A 16,851-nucleotide genomic window follows, 5' to 3' on the forward strand; every position below is an offset into this window, starting at 1 on the left:
CACCGCGACCCGAGTATTGGACTAAACGGGAGAAAATTTAAAAATGATTATGAAAAAAATACAAAGTACAGTTGGACAAATAGTGACTCAGGTGTGTTTCACTGCTCTACAGACTGAGCCGCTGCATCCTGACTCCGCTCTGCAGTATTTTCTTCTGTTGAAGCCCGCGGTGCAGCTGTGTTTGTTCGGGAGAAGAGCAGTTGTTGTTGTCGCTCTTTTTTCTGCTTTGCAAAAAGATCCTTATACACCGACATGCCACCATCAAGAGAATTTGTACATAATAGTGAAAATTTGGCAAGCTGATTTACGTACGTGCACATATTAAACTGCAACGTTATTGACGCACAGGTAGAGAGGAAGCGGAGTGACTTTTTAGCCAATCAGAATGCAGAACACAATGCACGATGCAAATCCGTGAAGTAGCGAAACCGTGAAAAGCAAACCGCGTTATAGCAAGGGATCACTGTACTCAAAAAGGAGTTGTAGAAGAAAAATCTTAAATTCCACCCGCAGTCTTACGATGCATATGCTTTTACACATAATTATATAACCATTTTTCTCATAAACTAAATAAAAAAATTAAAGAAATAATACCAACAAGGAACGATTCATGGTTTACTGTATCATCGTCCCATTTGAACTCTCAATTTTCGAATTTATACCTCTATAAATGTTCAGTTTGTATATTTTTTAATTGTCACATTTTTACTCATTTTTATACTTTCCTACATTTTATTCCACAGCCTACACACAGAAATACACAGAAATACATTTATATATTTTGGTTTTGTTCTTACACATGTTGTCATTCTTCTTCTCTTTCCTGAACCTGAAACAGTTTTTGCATCTTCTGTGTTTTCAGCTTCATAAATCATTTGCATTGTACTATATATATATATATATATATATATATATATATATAATGTAATTTGAAAAATATTTATTTTTGCCTATTGATATTTTCAGCAACATTTTTAACATTTCCACCTTAATTTTGTGGTCAGTTACAGTACAGAGGAATTTAATCTCATCCACTCTTCTGATATGTATGTCCTCTATCATAACTTCCACTGTTGTGTTGATCTTTCGACTACCAAAGATCATAAATGTTGCTTTGTCTAGATTTTTTCCCCATCAAATCACATTTTCAGTTTTGATCGTTCAGTCGTGACCACATCTAACAAGTGTTTTGTGTTCTCTCTTTCACAGAATACATTTGTTATTTACAGTGACAAATTTACAAATTACCCTATAAATAAATGTATTTTTGTGTATTTTAAATTGCTGCTGTGACACATTTTTTGACTCAAAGTGCAGCTATGAGGCATGTCCACCTCTAGGGGGAGCTGGTGAGCCTCACAGCTAGTTGCGTTGTTGCTTAAACCCACGAAGAAGAGTGACATTTCCCGCTTCACCCTACAGGGTGCGCTGTGCCCAAAAGGCTAATTGAGAAAAGGTAGAAAATAAAGAATTCCGACAGACCTAAATATAACGTATTTATTTTTATTTTTACAATGAGCGGGATACCTGGGACTACCGTCGTCCAGGTCACCAATCTGTCCTCGGCTGTGAGCAGCGAGCAAATGCGAACCCTGTTCGGTTTTTTAGGAGACATCGAGGAGCTGCGCCTCTATCCGCCCGAGTGAGTGCGTCCTTCCTCGGCCTGAGGCGTCAGGCAACATCGCGGATGTGTGGCCTAATCGCAAGTCCGCCCTACTATTTTAGCTAAGAACGCTGAGGTGTGATATTTTTAAGTAACATGTCTTTTTATTTTTTTCTCCTTTATTTATCAACAGCAACACAACTCTGAATTTTTCATCCAAAGTGTGTTACATAAAGTATCGAGAGCCTTCCAGTGTTGGTGTGGCGCAACATCTGACCAACACTGTTTTTATTGACAGAGCTTTGATAGTAGTCCCATGTGCTGAAGGTGAGTGTCAATCTCAGATGACTCTCTTTTACCTCGGTGTTTTTATTTATGGGGGTGGTTCGTGCGTACAGCCAGGTGGGCAATTATGTCACCGAAATATTTAGAATCTGACACAGGTGATGGGTTTTTTTTATGGCTAGCTAGTTTCTCAGAGCACCCAGAAAAGGTTCATGTTTTGGTGTCACAAGGTGGTTCTGACTGATTAAACATAGAGATTGTGAATTTTTAAATTTTTTTTCAAGTCATTTGCAACACTCAACCCATCTTCCATTCATTTTACGGTGCTCCTTTTTAATAGTCTCCCCATCCTTCTGGGTGCCACTGTTCCATTTCTGTACAGTCACAATGATGTCACCACTAACCTGATGCTTTTTGTCCTCCTATCTTGGTGCTGGATGGCTACAGAGTTTATTAATTTGGTTCTGTATGTTTTTTCTGTGTGATTATGTGTGCATATCAGATGACTAGACTGGCCCAGCTGTTACACTACACTAGCCTGAGTCAGGCATTGTTTTCCAAGCCACTACCCCCCGATCGGGCCAACGCAGCCTTCAAGGGGGAATGTGACCCGGAGAATAGCCAGCTGAACCTTCCAAGATGGACACCTTGTCTCTTTTTTTTTATTTTTATTTTTTTTATTTTCCGTTTGTTTCCTTTCACACTATTCCATTTTGTCCACTCTCTACTGTCTCTATTTAGAAACTACAGTTTTTGCTGATCTGTAGCGCTGTGTTTATCTTTGTTATTTTTGTTTGTTATTTTGGTTGTTATCCAACCCCCTCCCCTCCCCTCTCTCCTTCTGCTGCAGCTTGTGTGTGGTTGAGTTCTGTCCGGGTTGCTACGACACATCGCTGGGATGTGTGGCACACAAGGAGGGCTAGGAGGACGGCTAACTGTTGTTCTCCTGCGACTGTTGTTGTAGTGGAGGACTAGTGTTGGAAGCATCTTTTAATCTGTACTTCATATTTGCACTAAGAACCAGGTTTTCCAATGCAGAACTGATCAGCTCATAATAACACATGCTATATTGTTTTATTTATTTATTTAAAGACCCTCTCCAATCGTCTTTTGATCTGTTTAAAGTGTTCCCAGTGGTCTTTTAGGGTATAATTATGCCATTTCTTTTAGCCAATATCAATAAGCGTGTGGTTTTCTAGGACATAGTTTCTGCAGGGCAGCATTAGTTCATTAGGAATTCACCTCTGAGCGGAGAGCCTCCCCTCCCCGTTACTGAGAGCTCTCTGTTTACATGCGCTCCCGCTAGTTTACAGCCCCTCACACCCACAGCCTATCATTACTGATGCAACAAAAATATCGAGCAAAATTGGAGTCGGGCTCAAAACTATACTGCTGCTACGTTCACACCGAGCTCCAAGTCTATGTAAACTCGCATATATGGGTGTTTCAGGCGTCTGCGTTCAAAATTTTGGTGTTCACGCGTCGCCCTGCGTGTTTTTACACCCATTTTCAGGATCTACGCACAAAAGCAGTTGAACTTTGACCAATCGGGGACTCCGATTTGGCGCACAGGTGGCGTCCTTTTCAAGTCACAGAAGTGCCGGCTGTTTGAAAAATAGTTTGCTCCTGATTCACGATTTGAATGAACACTTAAATTTTTTATTTTTAACGTGAATTATGTTTATTCATCATCAGAAAAATGCCACATTTTCTTAATCGGAGGGGGTCTTTAATGCCGATGTTTTGTTTTGAAAGATGGTTCCCACAGCTCTCTATAGAGGGAAACTTGTTAGAAAGTTGAAAGTTAAGCTAAATCTCTGCAGTTCTGCTCTTTTTGTCTTCCTCTCCTGCAAGGAGGCAGATTGACATGAGAAAAACACATTTCCTTTCAGAATATAATTGATTTCTTACACAGCTAAGTCATGGCTAACATTTCCCACAGTTCTTAAAATTGTTGTTTTTTTGTTTTCTGTATCTGATGTCCTGTGTGCTATTAGTGATGCAGCCATTGGGGTTGTTGTGTTGCACACCTTTCCAACACTGCGAAACGATCGCCCCGCGGAAAAGAAAGCGCCCATGCTTGATATCGTATGGTTCATGACCCAATATGTTTCCAGTACAGGTGACCCATGCATCAAAGTGTTGACTCATTCTTTGCTTTGTCTTACTTAATGAAAAGAGTTCAAGGACAAATCTGTGCTCCTGTTTGTTTCTAAAAAAGCTTCTTTTTTTTAAAATCACACCATGTTAGTTTCACAGAAGAGTATTTAAAGCCAAAATAATAATCGGCTTGAGTATTAGACAGCATAAAACTTGTGTGGGGGAGGTTTATGTGCTTTTTTCTCTCTAGAATACAGTGGGCTAATTGTGCAGATATAGAGGAGACTTTAGAGGAAAATGGCTCTTCTGCCCACTCTAATATCCAATTTGTCCCGCAGGAAAAATCCCAGAAGAGGCCAAGGCTCTGTCTCTCTTGGCACCCGTCCCCCCCGTGCCCAGTCTGATTCCTGGCGGAGGTTTGCTGCCAATTCCGACTCCAAGTCCCCTTCAAAATGTGAGAAACTGTCGTCGTGTGTCCGCCGGTCAGCCTAGCTGAAGAGTAAGGCCTGGAAAATAAATCGCAAATTTATCGTTTTGTTGCGCAGTCAAATCTCGCAAAAGTCACCGTAAATGTGCTAAAACAATCTTATGGCAGCTTGAAGTGTTTAACCGATCAAAGAAATCCCTTTTATGCGTTTGACCAATCAGGTGGAGCCCTTTTATGTTAGACGCTCGCCTCCTATAGACGAGGGTTATTTGGAGTGTAATTCAAGTTATGTCGACTCATTTAAATTACTCTGTTGCAGTGAAATGGATATCAAGTTTTTGGTTGTTTTGCAATATAACTAATACTGCAAATCGTGAGTTTTCCTCATATAATTTACCTCTAACCATTTAACCCTGGAGATGTGGTCGGCGACGCCCACATAACAGGCGCTCTTTGTCCCGCAGCGACCCTTCAACCGTTTATGTGATCAACATCAATCAACAGATGTCGGCTTCTCGTGTCAGCGTCGCATCACCGCTGCGCTTTCAGATGACGTTGGTTTGTAAATAAACGGAGTCAAAGCATGCCTTTCCCTCCACGCTTAAAACATCGAGGAGGGTGTAGACTCCCTGTTTCTTCAAGCAGACTTCTGGCGGCTAAAGTTAACCCTTTAAACGCCGGCTTGACATTTTATCACCTGCCATCACCCCTCAACCGTTTACGCAATGAACCCCGGGTGTAAGTCAACAGTGTTGTCCCTTACTACATGCAGACGTTCAAAATCGAAATCCCCGACATATAAAGCTTGAACTAGCCCAAGAAGGATTGTCGGATTTCTGTTAGTCTTTGTCTCGTTGCTTTGCCCCGCCCCCAATAACCGACGAGATCTTTACTCGCGTGGTTATGTTTACAAGTTTTAGGTTTGAAACAGAAATGTCCGGTTGACGGCAGTCTGAATACAGACCAATTTGCGAGGTTCAGAACTGGGTCCGGAACCAACGGACTTTTGAATACACCTTCAATTTCAGCAGATTCTGAAGCAGAGAGAAGCCGTCTTGCGCTGATATGCAACACTTCACAGTAGCAAAGTGTTCATGCAATCAACACAAACCAGCTGGTTCTGTTGCGGAGAAAAGCGTTTGCGCTGATGTTCGTGGAGGCATCGCTGACCCTATCATCTACTGTGGAGGTTTTTAAAAAGAAACTAAAGACACACCTTTTTAAATTAGCTTTTAATTAGATTTTATATCTTTTTATGTTTTATGATGTTTTATTACATCATTTTAGCATTTTACTTGTTTAATCTACTATTTTTTACTCTTATATTTATTTATTCTTCTTTCTTTTTACGTTTTATCACATCTTATTTGCTTAGTCTAGAATTATTTTTTGACATACATATCTGTTTAATTTAGAATTTACTTGTATACTTTTTATGATATTTTAACACATATTTATTTTATTTCAAATTAGACTGTTTACGAGTGTTTTCTCACCCTCGGCTGGGGTGTTTGGGTCTATACTGATACCCCTGCCAATAGGAGGACAGGGCAGACGGCGCCGTCTGGTTTCTCTTTATTTTATTCACTTATTTTTCACTGGTGTTTGTCTTTGTGTATTTTATTGTGCGGGGCTAATTTAATGTATTTTATTGCATTTGTTTTTGTTTTTATGTACAGCACCTTGAGCTGTCTTTCTTGTCATTAAAGGTGCTAAATAAATAAAATTAATTTGTATCTGAATTTGAATTTAAAGGGTTAACAAACATCCTTTTTGTCAATCCAGTGTTTAGTTTTATTCACAAAGCCATTCCCCACCCCTAAAAAACCTTCCTACACATAGGAAAAAAACACTATTCAGAACAAGGCCATTTTAAAACAGCGGTGCAAACTCATTCAAAAACGCAGAAAAGTCTGATTTTATTCTTCAGACCGTGTTTACTGTAAACATATAAAATAAAAGCATGTTATTTGGCGTAAAAAGACATGCAAGGCCTCCTTAAAACCCGTGCTGTGATTTCTTTTTCCAGCTAAACCTCCCTTTAGTGAATCGCATTTCCGCTGGCCTCAGCCCCACGTCTTCGGTGATCGCCCAGCCGCCTCTCATGGGAAACGTCGATCCCTCCAAAATCGATGAGATCAGGAGGACAGTTTATGTTGGCAACTTGAACTCACAGGTAACCACTGCGCTGCGTTACAGGTGAGGGGAATTCCACCTTAAATGGTGGAAAAAACCGCCTGCAGCAACTTTGACCACAGATTTACAGTTAAGGAGAATTTTTTTTCTGTTAAAAAGAAGTTTACATCTATTAAAGGTGAGGAAAAACGTTTCTGATTTGCTGCTTTTCCTTCTTTGTATTTCTAAACTCACATTTAAAGGATTCTGCTTCTCCCCTGCAGACGACCACCGCAGACCAGCTGCTGGAGTTCTTCAAGCAGGTGGGAGATGTGAAGTTTGTGCGGATGGCCGGAGACGAGACCCAACCGACGCGCTTCGCCTTCGTGGAGTTCGTGGAGCAGGACTCCGTCGCCAGAGCCCTGACCTTCAACGGAGTCATGTTTGGAGACAGACCTCTCAAGTAGGAGATCGTCTTCCTTTAGGAAAAGGGTTTGAGCCGAGCCCTGGGGTTCAGTGTGGCTTCTCCCTGCAGGGTCAATCATTCCAACAACGCCATCGTGAAGCCTCCAGAGCTGACGCCACAGGCTGCCGCCAAGGAACTGGAGAGTGTGATGAAGAGGGTGAGGGAAGCTCAGGTCACCATCGCCGCTGCCATAGAGCCAGGTACGGAATCCAGATCTGCTGCACGGTGGTGGCGCAGCTGAAGGTGTTCACCTGCTGATGCTGGCGCTCCGCTGCTCACAGAGGCAAAGACGCACTCGTCCGGTCGCTGTCCGAGGATGCGGCGCTCCCGTTCGCGCTCACACTCGCACTCGAGATCACACAGGAAGAGGTCTCGTTCGAAACACCGGTGAGCGCCGCGTTCTCTTCTTGTGCAGGAAAATGCTCTGTTTGTCCAGTAAATAACGGCTTTTATTTAACCCCCCCCGGAGCAGATCTTCACAGAGGTCGTGGCAAGGCGGGGACACTCACAGTTCCAGAAGCGGCCACAGGCGGCGCTCTCGCTCTAAAGACAAAAGGCACGCCCGGAGTCGCTCCAGGTTTGCAAATGATGTTTAATTATATCCCAGCTTTTGTACAAATTTTGAGATTGTGCTTTAATAAAATGTTGAATTGTCCTGCTGTTCCTGGTTCTGCCAGTAGGGGTCGCCATGCTCTAAAAAAATGTAACGTACAGTTTGCCTGAATAAGACTGATGGTCAAAACAAAAAGCTCTCAGTTAAAAGTCCTAAAATACGTCATCTATCTGCTTTAAGGCTTTTAAACACATCACGTAAATTAAATGGTTGCAAATTTTAAGCCATGACGTACAATCCATGAGTGAATGAGAAACAGAGGTTACATTTATTTTCTGAATTACCTGATTAGGACTGTTTTAAGTTAAACACAAAATTAAGGAGAAACTTTTTTTACTTTTAGTTGAATAAACATTTTGTAAAATTTCTCAAACTTTCCAGCAGAGGGCCTCTCCTAAATATATCTTATTGCAATTCCTATAAACATGAAAGCACTGAGAAATGTGTGTCTTCCTGAAAACATGACAGCTTTGATCTGCAAAGTTGAATGTGAGTGAAACAAACAAACCCATGTGGAAACCGTCTCTCCACACGTCTGTCCAACTGCTTTTTTGGCTGTAAAGCATCAGTAAATGCTTTTAAGAAGTTTCTTTCTTTTATTTTTTCTGGGCAGAGGCCACAAAAGGAGGAGTAAGGAGCGGTCCAGGAGCCCCAGAAGGAAACCCAGATCCCCCTCACCCAAACGGTAAACGCACCACAAGCCTTCAGGTCTACAAACTCCATCAGCGGCCATCATCTCAGCCGTGCTCTGTGCTTCAGAGATGCCGTCTGTGAGGTTGTCCCTGTGTTTTCTGTTTTGCGTGAAGCGGTAAGAGGGAGAAGAGGAGGGAGCGCAGCCGGGACAGGAAGGAGCGCTCCACGTCCAGGAAGAGGAGCCGCAGAGACGGCGACAGGATGAAGAACAGACCCAAAACGGCCAAGGTGCTGACGCTCACTCCTGAAATATAGAACACCTACAAACTGAAGAGGATTTAGAAGAAAAAAACAGCGAAGATCACGTGATTAAAACCTGAATTGTCAAGCATATGGAAGGTTTAAACTAAATACATGGAAGTAGGAAATGTGACTTTGATGCTGTGAACCAGTGAAATAAATTCAAAGTTTGCAGCAGAATTAAGTTTAGTCGTAAACATTAAATTCAGGATCTGAAATCTGTCAGGAGTCGTCGATAACGTGAACCAAACTTCTCCTATTCACCCCTAAATATAGATTTAAAGCAGTAAGACATAAATAGGTTGAACAAAGGTTTTTAATCAGATTATTACTAATAGTTGTGTAAGTTTAGATTTTACCACCTTAAAAGAACTTTTCTAAAAAAAAAAGAAGTTTTTACACCAATAAAAAACTACAAGTTCCTTATTTAAAAAAACACCAAAAAAGCAAATTCTACCTAAACATTTAATTTCTCAGAAAGATTTTGCCTGGATTTAGTCTTAAACACCATATTTTATATTCAGTAAATGAATAAAAAAACAAGCTTTTTGTGAGGCAGAGGCTGGTGTCTTTCAAAATAAAATACCATGAACTGACCCTGAATTCTGCGTGACACTAATGAGGTTGAGGAACATGCCTGCAATCAGAGTTTGATAGATAAATTTCATTTTTCTTGTTTAAAGTTCCACTCCGATCATCTTTTCATCTATTTTCAAAGCGTTCCCAGTGGTCTAACTATGTCTTTGCCGTTTTTAGTCCCAACAAAACGGTTTGGTTTTCCAGGATTTTTCATTAGAAATCCACGTCTGAGTTGTGGGCGGGACCTTTGGCAAAGAGCAGCCCCGCCCCCTTTCCTGAAAGGTTTTTTCGTCTGCTCCTGATTCATAATGATTTGCATAAAGAAATACTCTAAAAAACACAATTTTAAGCTGAATTTTCTTTTTTATACGTGTCCTCCATCATCAGAAAAACTCCAAAAACACACTTTTCTTTGGAGTTTAAGATTAGCGTTCAGCAATACAGAAAAGAAAAGCTGCTTCGTCTGTGATGAAAATGCAGCAAAACGCTGCGTGATCTGAGAATCCTGCAGGAATCAAACGAGCAACCCGCTTTCTGGGGGCTTGAGAAAAAGGTTGCATCAAAAACAGGCCAACTATCAGAAAAGATCTGTGTCAACAGTTCAGTTTGAGGTCAGTTCAGATCTGCATACCTTTATTAATAATCCTTAAAAAGATCTGCAGCCGTTCAGGGGGATTTTCGAAGAACTGAGATGAAGGTGGGAGGCTCCAGAAATGATCAGTTTGTGCCAGATTTAGTGTTATGGTGGAATTGCTGCCCTTTAGATGCAGAATTTGGTCTAAAAGTGGACATTTGTTCATGCTTCTTTTGTATTCACGAGTCGTGTTTTGTGTGAAATGTAGCCGATCTGCAGGTTCTCACAACACATTTAGCTGATTCTTTTGTGAAAAAGTTTCCATTCGTCCTCAGTTTGCTCGCTGCCAGAAAGGTGTGAGATAAAGGTGTTCAGGCTTATCGCGCTCTATTTTCTTTCTTCTGTTGATAAAAATCTGAACGCTCGTTTGATGCCTAAACAAAGGCGGCGTTATCTTGATAAGCGTTCGTTTTGCTGACACCTTTTGTCACATTCTGCAGTTTCTCAGGCTCTGGAAGTGGTGAAGCAACCCAAATGTTTTTCTTCAAGCTGAGAGGTTCTGTGTGTTTCTTGAAATTTGGCCCGTTTGTAGGTTTTTTTTTCTCTGATCAATAAAAAACAGGAAGTCGTTTCAGGTTGAATCTAAAACGCTCGTCGTTTTCCTCGAAGGGTCCAGGTTGTTTGTGATTTTGCACTGAGGTCACCGAAGTTTGTCTGTTTTTACTAAACTGAAGATGTGAGCTGAAACGCCGCTGCAGGATTTGGAAGAACTGGTCAGATCTTAACTCTTTGAATTTAAATTCAGGAAGTTTTGACTCCCAGTGAAACGGACTGATTGTGGTTAGAAGTGCAGACGGAGGATGTGTGCGTTAGTCCAGCCTGTCTGGAAACTTGGGAAATAAAGGTTTTCCGTGGCGGAGCCGGACAAAGGAAAAAAAACGGAACCGAATCCAGAGCAGGCCGGATGGTAGTAGATCTTATAGTCCCACTCCTGTCATCTTTTGGAAAAACCTGACGTTTTTTAGGACATAGTTTCTGCAGAGCAGCAGTAGGTCCCTGAAAATTCTCCTCTGAGTTGTTGGTGGGACCATTGGCATGGAGCAACCCCGCCCTCCTTTCCCTCACTGTTGCCTGGACTCCCCGTTTTACATCAGGCATGTCCAAAGTCTGGCCCGGGTTCAACTTTCTGAAAACTACAATTTCATTTATTCCCTGATCAAAACCACATTGGTTTGTACCTCGGAATAAGACAAACTCTTGGTTTTTATTTTTCTGTTGACATGATTTATATTTAGAAGTTTACAGTGAGAATTTAACAGTGAATAAAAACTAGCATTTAATGTTGACGAAAGGTTTTTTCTTCATAAAAAGACATCTTCAAATGTGACATTTACAGTCATGTCATGTGTTTAGATGTGGTTCTGTTCTATGTAGAGAAATCAAAAGTATCACACAAAAACATACATGAAGGAGTTCATTTGCATTTAATGTTGCTATTAAGCGTCAAGGAATGCAGGCTTTGCAAGACGTTTAGACCCGCCCAGAGTATTTTCTATTCACTTCCAACAGTTTGAACAAAGAAATTCTTATTATATGTCATCCAACAGAAAACGGCCACAAGAACATGTTAAAAAACGCCAAAAAAAATCTTTATCCGAGACGAAGCATGAAGAGCTTCTTCAGATGCAGACTGCTGTGTCGGCTTCAGACGGCGTTTAGACACGTTTGAAATGTCCCGGACCGGCCTGCTCATTAAAGCAGCTCCCTCCTCATTTCTGAAAGTTGAGCATCGGCGGCTCTTTTCAGAAACGCTGCAGGAAACTTACCTCCAGTCTGTTTATGCAAAGTGAGTTTCTGGTTGGGCCTAAAGAGGGCAGGTCGATCTAGATAAACGTCTGGGACGGCCTGAAAAAAGCGGCACGCAGAGGTGGATTTTGCTCGTTTTATACGATCAGACGATAAAATTATGATTTGCTTGAACGTCTGATGTATTCATGGTCAAGGAAATAAGCAGAAATGTTGTATTTTTTTGTGTTTTTAACCTTTAAAACCAACATGAAAGCACGCGTCACAGACCCAAACTAGCCGAAATATTCCTGCTGGGTTTTCCACGCGGTCAGGAAGGCGTGAACGTCTGGCCTCTTTTCAGGTGGAGGAAAACTACAGCCGAGCCAAGAAGGCGTATGTGAGCGACAGAGAGGACTCCCCCTCACACAGCGAGGACATGACTCCGCCCCCCTGCGTCCAGCACAACGGCAGCTACAAGACTCGGAGCGAAGACGGCAGCAAGTGACCCCTCCCCCCTCCAGAGAAGCGGGAAGGCGTCGTGTGCGTAAATGAACGGAACAACCACTTCCAGCAGCTCCTCTGTCTCCACATCACCCACCAACACCCTCATTTTTATCCAAACACTCGGAAGGAATCCGACGAAAGCGGAATGATCATGCTGTAAAACTCTGGAGCGTTGAAGCTGCTGCAGGTTCGTCTGCTGGGTTCAACTCTGACCGAGGAGATCTGTTACAAACACCACAGAGATCAGTCATAAAGCTCGGGCCCTCGGACTCCGTCGTGCGCTCGGACATGTCTTCATTCAAGTCGTCTGTCGGTGGAGGGAAGCTTGATCGGATCCGGAGCTCGGAGCGAACATGCGGCCAAACACGACAAAGTAAAAGCTTCACTCCAAGTTTAAAATGAACTATCAGTAAATAAAAGCGTCACCCTCCCATCCAAAGTTATGCTGACTTTGTCAGTAGTTTTAAGTTTTTTAACCTTGATACTTTTCAGATTAGAAACAAATGCTTTTATTTTGGTGTTTTTGCATTTCCTGTTGGATTTATCATGAACGAAAAGTTACAAATTGAGCAAATTGGAGCTCATTTCTTAATGAAAAATGTCTCCTATGAACCTTTTAGAAGATGTTCCCTCCATCCAATCCTCTGTTTGAGCTCAGAAAGCTTGTCTCTTTTGGATCTTCCGCTCCAGGATCAATCAGTTGTTCCTCCGTCATTTTGGAGAAAAGCAGATTTCTGTTGATGTCGGGAAGTTTCGGGAAGCGTCTCTCCTTTCCCGATTGACTTTACTTTACTGCATTTCCTTTGCTTTGGGACTGGATCTGATCGCGTTGCTGCGGTGTGTGTTTGTGCGTCATCGTGCACACGCTCATGTGAAGACCGCAGCAGAGATCTGAGGGAAGCCGGACAGAGGTGAAAGGTCAAAAGTGCCTCGACTACGATTGTACAGAAGAGTGGAATAAAATATTGAGACTTATGTTGGATGTTAAACAGAAAAAAACGTATGAAAGGTTATATTAAAGTATTGTAAGTTGTCGGTAATGGCAGAATAGATTTTAAATGTTTTTCTTTTTATTTTTTGTGTCCAGTGGATTCGAATCAATATTTCTTTTTTCTTTAATTTATATTTGAAAATACATTTTCCCTAATTTCTTTTCTTTTTTGGAGGGGGGCTAATACTTGGACATTTTGGGAGGAAAAATGCTCTTAGGACGACTGATAGTCTGTGAAGAATTTAACTTTTAATATCAACAAAATCTGAAAAACCGTGTTTGAAGATGCTCTGAAGTGGGACCGGTTTGACCCGCTTGTTAGATGTATGTGCAAACTATAAACCTGTTTCCACAAAACCAATAAAGACCATTTTCTCTACGGATGATTTGTCTTCATTTGTACACGATTATTTACCAGTGAATGACCGAACTGTAAAAGTCCTTTGATGGCCAGCAATGACATGAAGTGACTTTGTCCAGTTGATATTTTTTTTAAAGACGTCAGACTTTGACTTGTAAATATTACATTTATGTTTTTTTGACTTGGAATCAAAGAGATTACTCTTGTGTTTTATCAGCGCCACCTAAATCTCTCTAGCGGTTCATCACCACCGTAGCGTTGAGACGTACCATACAGGGCGAGAATGTGAGAGCGCGGCGGTACGAGCCGTTTCCGTAGTGTAGTGGTCATCACGTTCGCCTCACGCCAGCCGTATATACCTGTAACACGGAACAGCCAATCAAATTGCAGCTTGTGTAACGCTGTCCAAGGTGATGAAATCCTTTGGTACTGAGTTCGAACCCCGGTTAGTGAAGTCAGTCAGACGTTTTGGAAAATGCATAATAAATGTGATTTTTGTTAAGCTAAAGAAATTAAGATGTAATAAATAAATAAACAGTATTCAACACAAAATGTATCCACATGTTCAACCGTGTGTTTACAGCTAAAGGGCAGAAGGATTTAAACATGCAAAAAATTAATACAAGCACTTTAAAGATTTGTAAAATGAATTGAGGAAGGAGTAAATACATTTTGCTTTTTCTATCAAAACTAAATAATTCAAGAATAAAAATGTAAGAAAACCGTTTTCACAAAATAGATTTCACAAACTAAGTTACAAATATTTTCACATTGAAGGATAACATGAGGAGTCCTGTCATAATCAGTGTGTGTGACCATGAATGCTGCCTTTACCTCTGTCAAAAAATGGCGTGACAGCAAAGTCTGCAAATGCAATCCTGGGGGGTTGGTAAGGCCTTCCGCTGCATAGATCTGGAGTCAGTTTTGGGAGCAGTGGAGGTATTTCACATCCCCAGACTGATAACAGAAATGAACAGAAGATCCATCACCGAGGTAAAGACAGTTGTGTGTCGTCTTTGTCCAAGGTTTCTGCTGTTGCTGCTGCATACCTACAATCTCCTTCACTGTTTGTTCAACGACAGTCTTAGTTAGAGGAGCTTCAATGCTGGGGGGGGGGGGTTTCACTGCAGCAGGTGGGAGAGTCACAACTGGCACAGTGACAGTTTCCCTTCCTTCAGTGAGCTAATGCCACAGCTGCTGCTGGGTCTCCAAAAGTTAAGGATGTTCTGAGGTGGGTTATGCCCCAAGGAGATCATGTTCATGGCATGACTCACAGGTGGAGACCCAGGCCACAGTCCCAAGGCTTCCATCTGTGGTTTCATCCAGATCCTCTGCTGGGGAGAGCAGTTCCAGCTGCTGACATCTGGGTCACAGCATGGAAGTGGTGGAGCAGCAGGCGTTGGCTGAAAGTGGGCAGGAGGAGGAGCTGCAGACTGAGCTGAGGTTCTTCCAACGACTGCTGCAAAAATAACACGAGTTGTTGTTGAATAAAATATGATCACAAAGTCCAAATGAATGTAGTACTTAGCATTTTTGTCAAGACTTATTGCACTGACTGTAGGTTTTATCCTGCACTCTTCTTAAAGATGGCACCGTTCTACTTTGGGACAGTTCCAAAGCAGAGGAGTCTTCACGGGAGCAGAAGAAAAAAGACAGTCAGAAACAGGCAGGACGCTGCAGCACAGCTGACAAATGATCCTCAACACTCACCTGCATGTGTAGCAGCAGGACAGCTGGACCTCTCAGGCTGGTCTGGATTCAGATAAACACACATATCCATCACTAAAGCCCAACTCATTTACAGTTCTTTGGTAGTAATTGTGCAAAACACTCAAAACCATGTAAGAAAACATGCTCAATAGAACAGCGGTGGTATGAAAATCATTAATGAATCATTAGTTTCATTTTTTTTTAATCTTTTGATCGACCAGGAAAAGTACCATTATGATGTAATAATCCATGTGTAACCACTTTACTCTGACGTGTTCAGACGTGTACTTTTGTTGTAATTCTGCTTCTTTAAGACGGGCTTCTTTCAATCATTTTCATACCAAACCCATGCAAATAAAAGGATTCTGTATTTACCCCCGACGACGAACAATGAATACCATCAGCATCACAAAAGCAATCAAACAAAACACCTGCATTAGAGCAGAACGTGGCCGACCAGCAAACAGAAGAAAGGAAACGGTGATCCTGGTTTACAGCGGCGGCGGCGGCGGCTAGACCTATACTCACTGAACCTGAAAGAAAAAATAAAGCAAACATATGAATATGTTTGTATTTGAACAGACACGTTTAAAAGTGCTTAGTGTAAAGAAAGGACTGATCTAATACTAACATGTAGTCTACTATCTGTTTTACAACTACAAGTACTACTATTCTGCATACAGACACATAACACGTGATGCATGACGTGTGCACGTTGGTGCTGCTCACTTGGTTGGGTTGGGATTGTCGGTAAACATGTTGGTCCTGTCATGTTCTTCACTGCATCTCCCTGCTCTTTAGTAAAACAATCAGGTTGGAATCGGAAGTAGTCATTCACACTCGGTGTGTACTTGTGTGTGATTTAGTTTTACCTTGTAAAGAGAGGAGTTTGGATGGAGAGACAGACAGCATCATTCTCTCCAACTCTTCATCGTCTTCCATCTCTAAAGACGACACTGAAAAGATGGGAGACATCATTTCTAGCATGTTTACTAACGTCAGCATGAACGTCTAGTCTGCCACAGACCTGGAGGTTTAGGAAGAACAGGTTCTGCAGAACTCTGAGTCTGAGCCTCTTTTGTCTTCAGGTACTGCTGGAGGACATTTTAGCGTCTGAAACCCCCTGTTTCCTGAGGATAAATGGTGCATATCCATCTTCTCTTTTCTCCCAGACGTCCCTCCAGGTCTTCTTAGAATGCACACCAAATCCAACCAGCTGGTTGTCCTCACTGCTTGAAGGTGGCTCCACTGATCTTTCAGCTAAATAGTTTCTCAGATCTCTAATTTTGCATATTCCTGCAATACAACATACCTGCATATATATATATATATAATCCATCAAATGCAGAATGAAATACTGTAACCCCTGCATAATAAAAATAGCATAGAAAATGTAATGTAACCCCTGTTCACCTCACGCACACACACACACACACACTTAACTGGACAAAGTTTGAAGACCTTCCTCTCATCCCAGCTGTTATCACCGCTGGAGTTTCAGTCCTCATGTTCAACAATGACGGGAAGTGAAATGTCTTCAAATTAGAAACTTTGTCCTGTCATTTTTTTTATTTTATTTACATCAGACTTTAACTTGTGCTCTTGTGTTTTAACAGCGATCGGATCTAATCTGACCGCAAACTTGTTGTTTTCTCTTTCTGTATGCTATCGCCTTATTACTAAGGCGATGTGGAAACAGCGCCCCCAAAATATCGCTTGTGGTGAAAAAGTGTAATACACCCGCAGTGTTAAGAACTACCATAAAGAATGAATGGGAAAGGTTAAGAGTTAAGCTTAACCAT

General features: G+C 41.7%; 1 protein-coding gene across 3 annotated transcripts; it reads left to right on the forward strand.

Annotated features, from left to right (window-relative positions):
• Positions 1-1,303: 1,303 nt before the first annotated feature.
• Positions 1,304-13,357, forward strand: srek1 (splicing regulatory glutamine/lysine-rich protein 1). Of its 3 annotated transcripts, XM_078955987.1 has the most exons (13): positions 1,413-1,642; positions 1,797-1,930; positions 2,391-2,885; positions 3,886-4,010; positions 4,327-4,442; positions 6,445-6,591; positions 6,815-6,993; positions 7,066-7,196; positions 7,278-7,383; positions 7,469-7,573; positions 8,223-8,294; positions 8,416-8,530; positions 11,845-13,357. In XM_078955987.1, exons 4-13 carry the CDS (start codon positions 3,965-3,967, stop codon positions 11,986-11,988), a joined length of 1,161 nt encoding a protein of 386 aa, XP_078812113.1. In that variant the 5' UTR covers positions 1,413-1,642; positions 1,797-1,930; positions 2,391-2,885; positions 3,886-3,964; the 3' UTR covers positions 11,989-13,357. The 3 variants fall into 3 exon arrangements, with proteins under 3 accessions (XP_011479776.1, XP_078812113.1, XP_078812114.1); XM_011481474.4 differs by lacking the exons at positions 2,391-2,885; positions 3,886-4,010 and having other exon boundaries at positions 1,304-1,642; XM_078955988.1 differs by lacking the exons at positions 1,413-1,642; positions 1,797-1,930; positions 2,391-2,885 and having other exon boundaries at positions 2,894-4,010.
• Positions 13,358-16,851: the final 3,494 nt, after the last annotated feature.

Source organism: Oryzias latipes, chromosome 12 (genome assembly GCF_053564925.1).
Source record: "Oryzias latipes strain Hd-rR chromosome 12, Olatipes_Hd-rR_3.1".
Lineage (NCBI taxonomy): Eukaryota > Metazoa > Chordata > Actinopteri > Beloniformes > Adrianichthyidae > Oryzias > Oryzias latipes.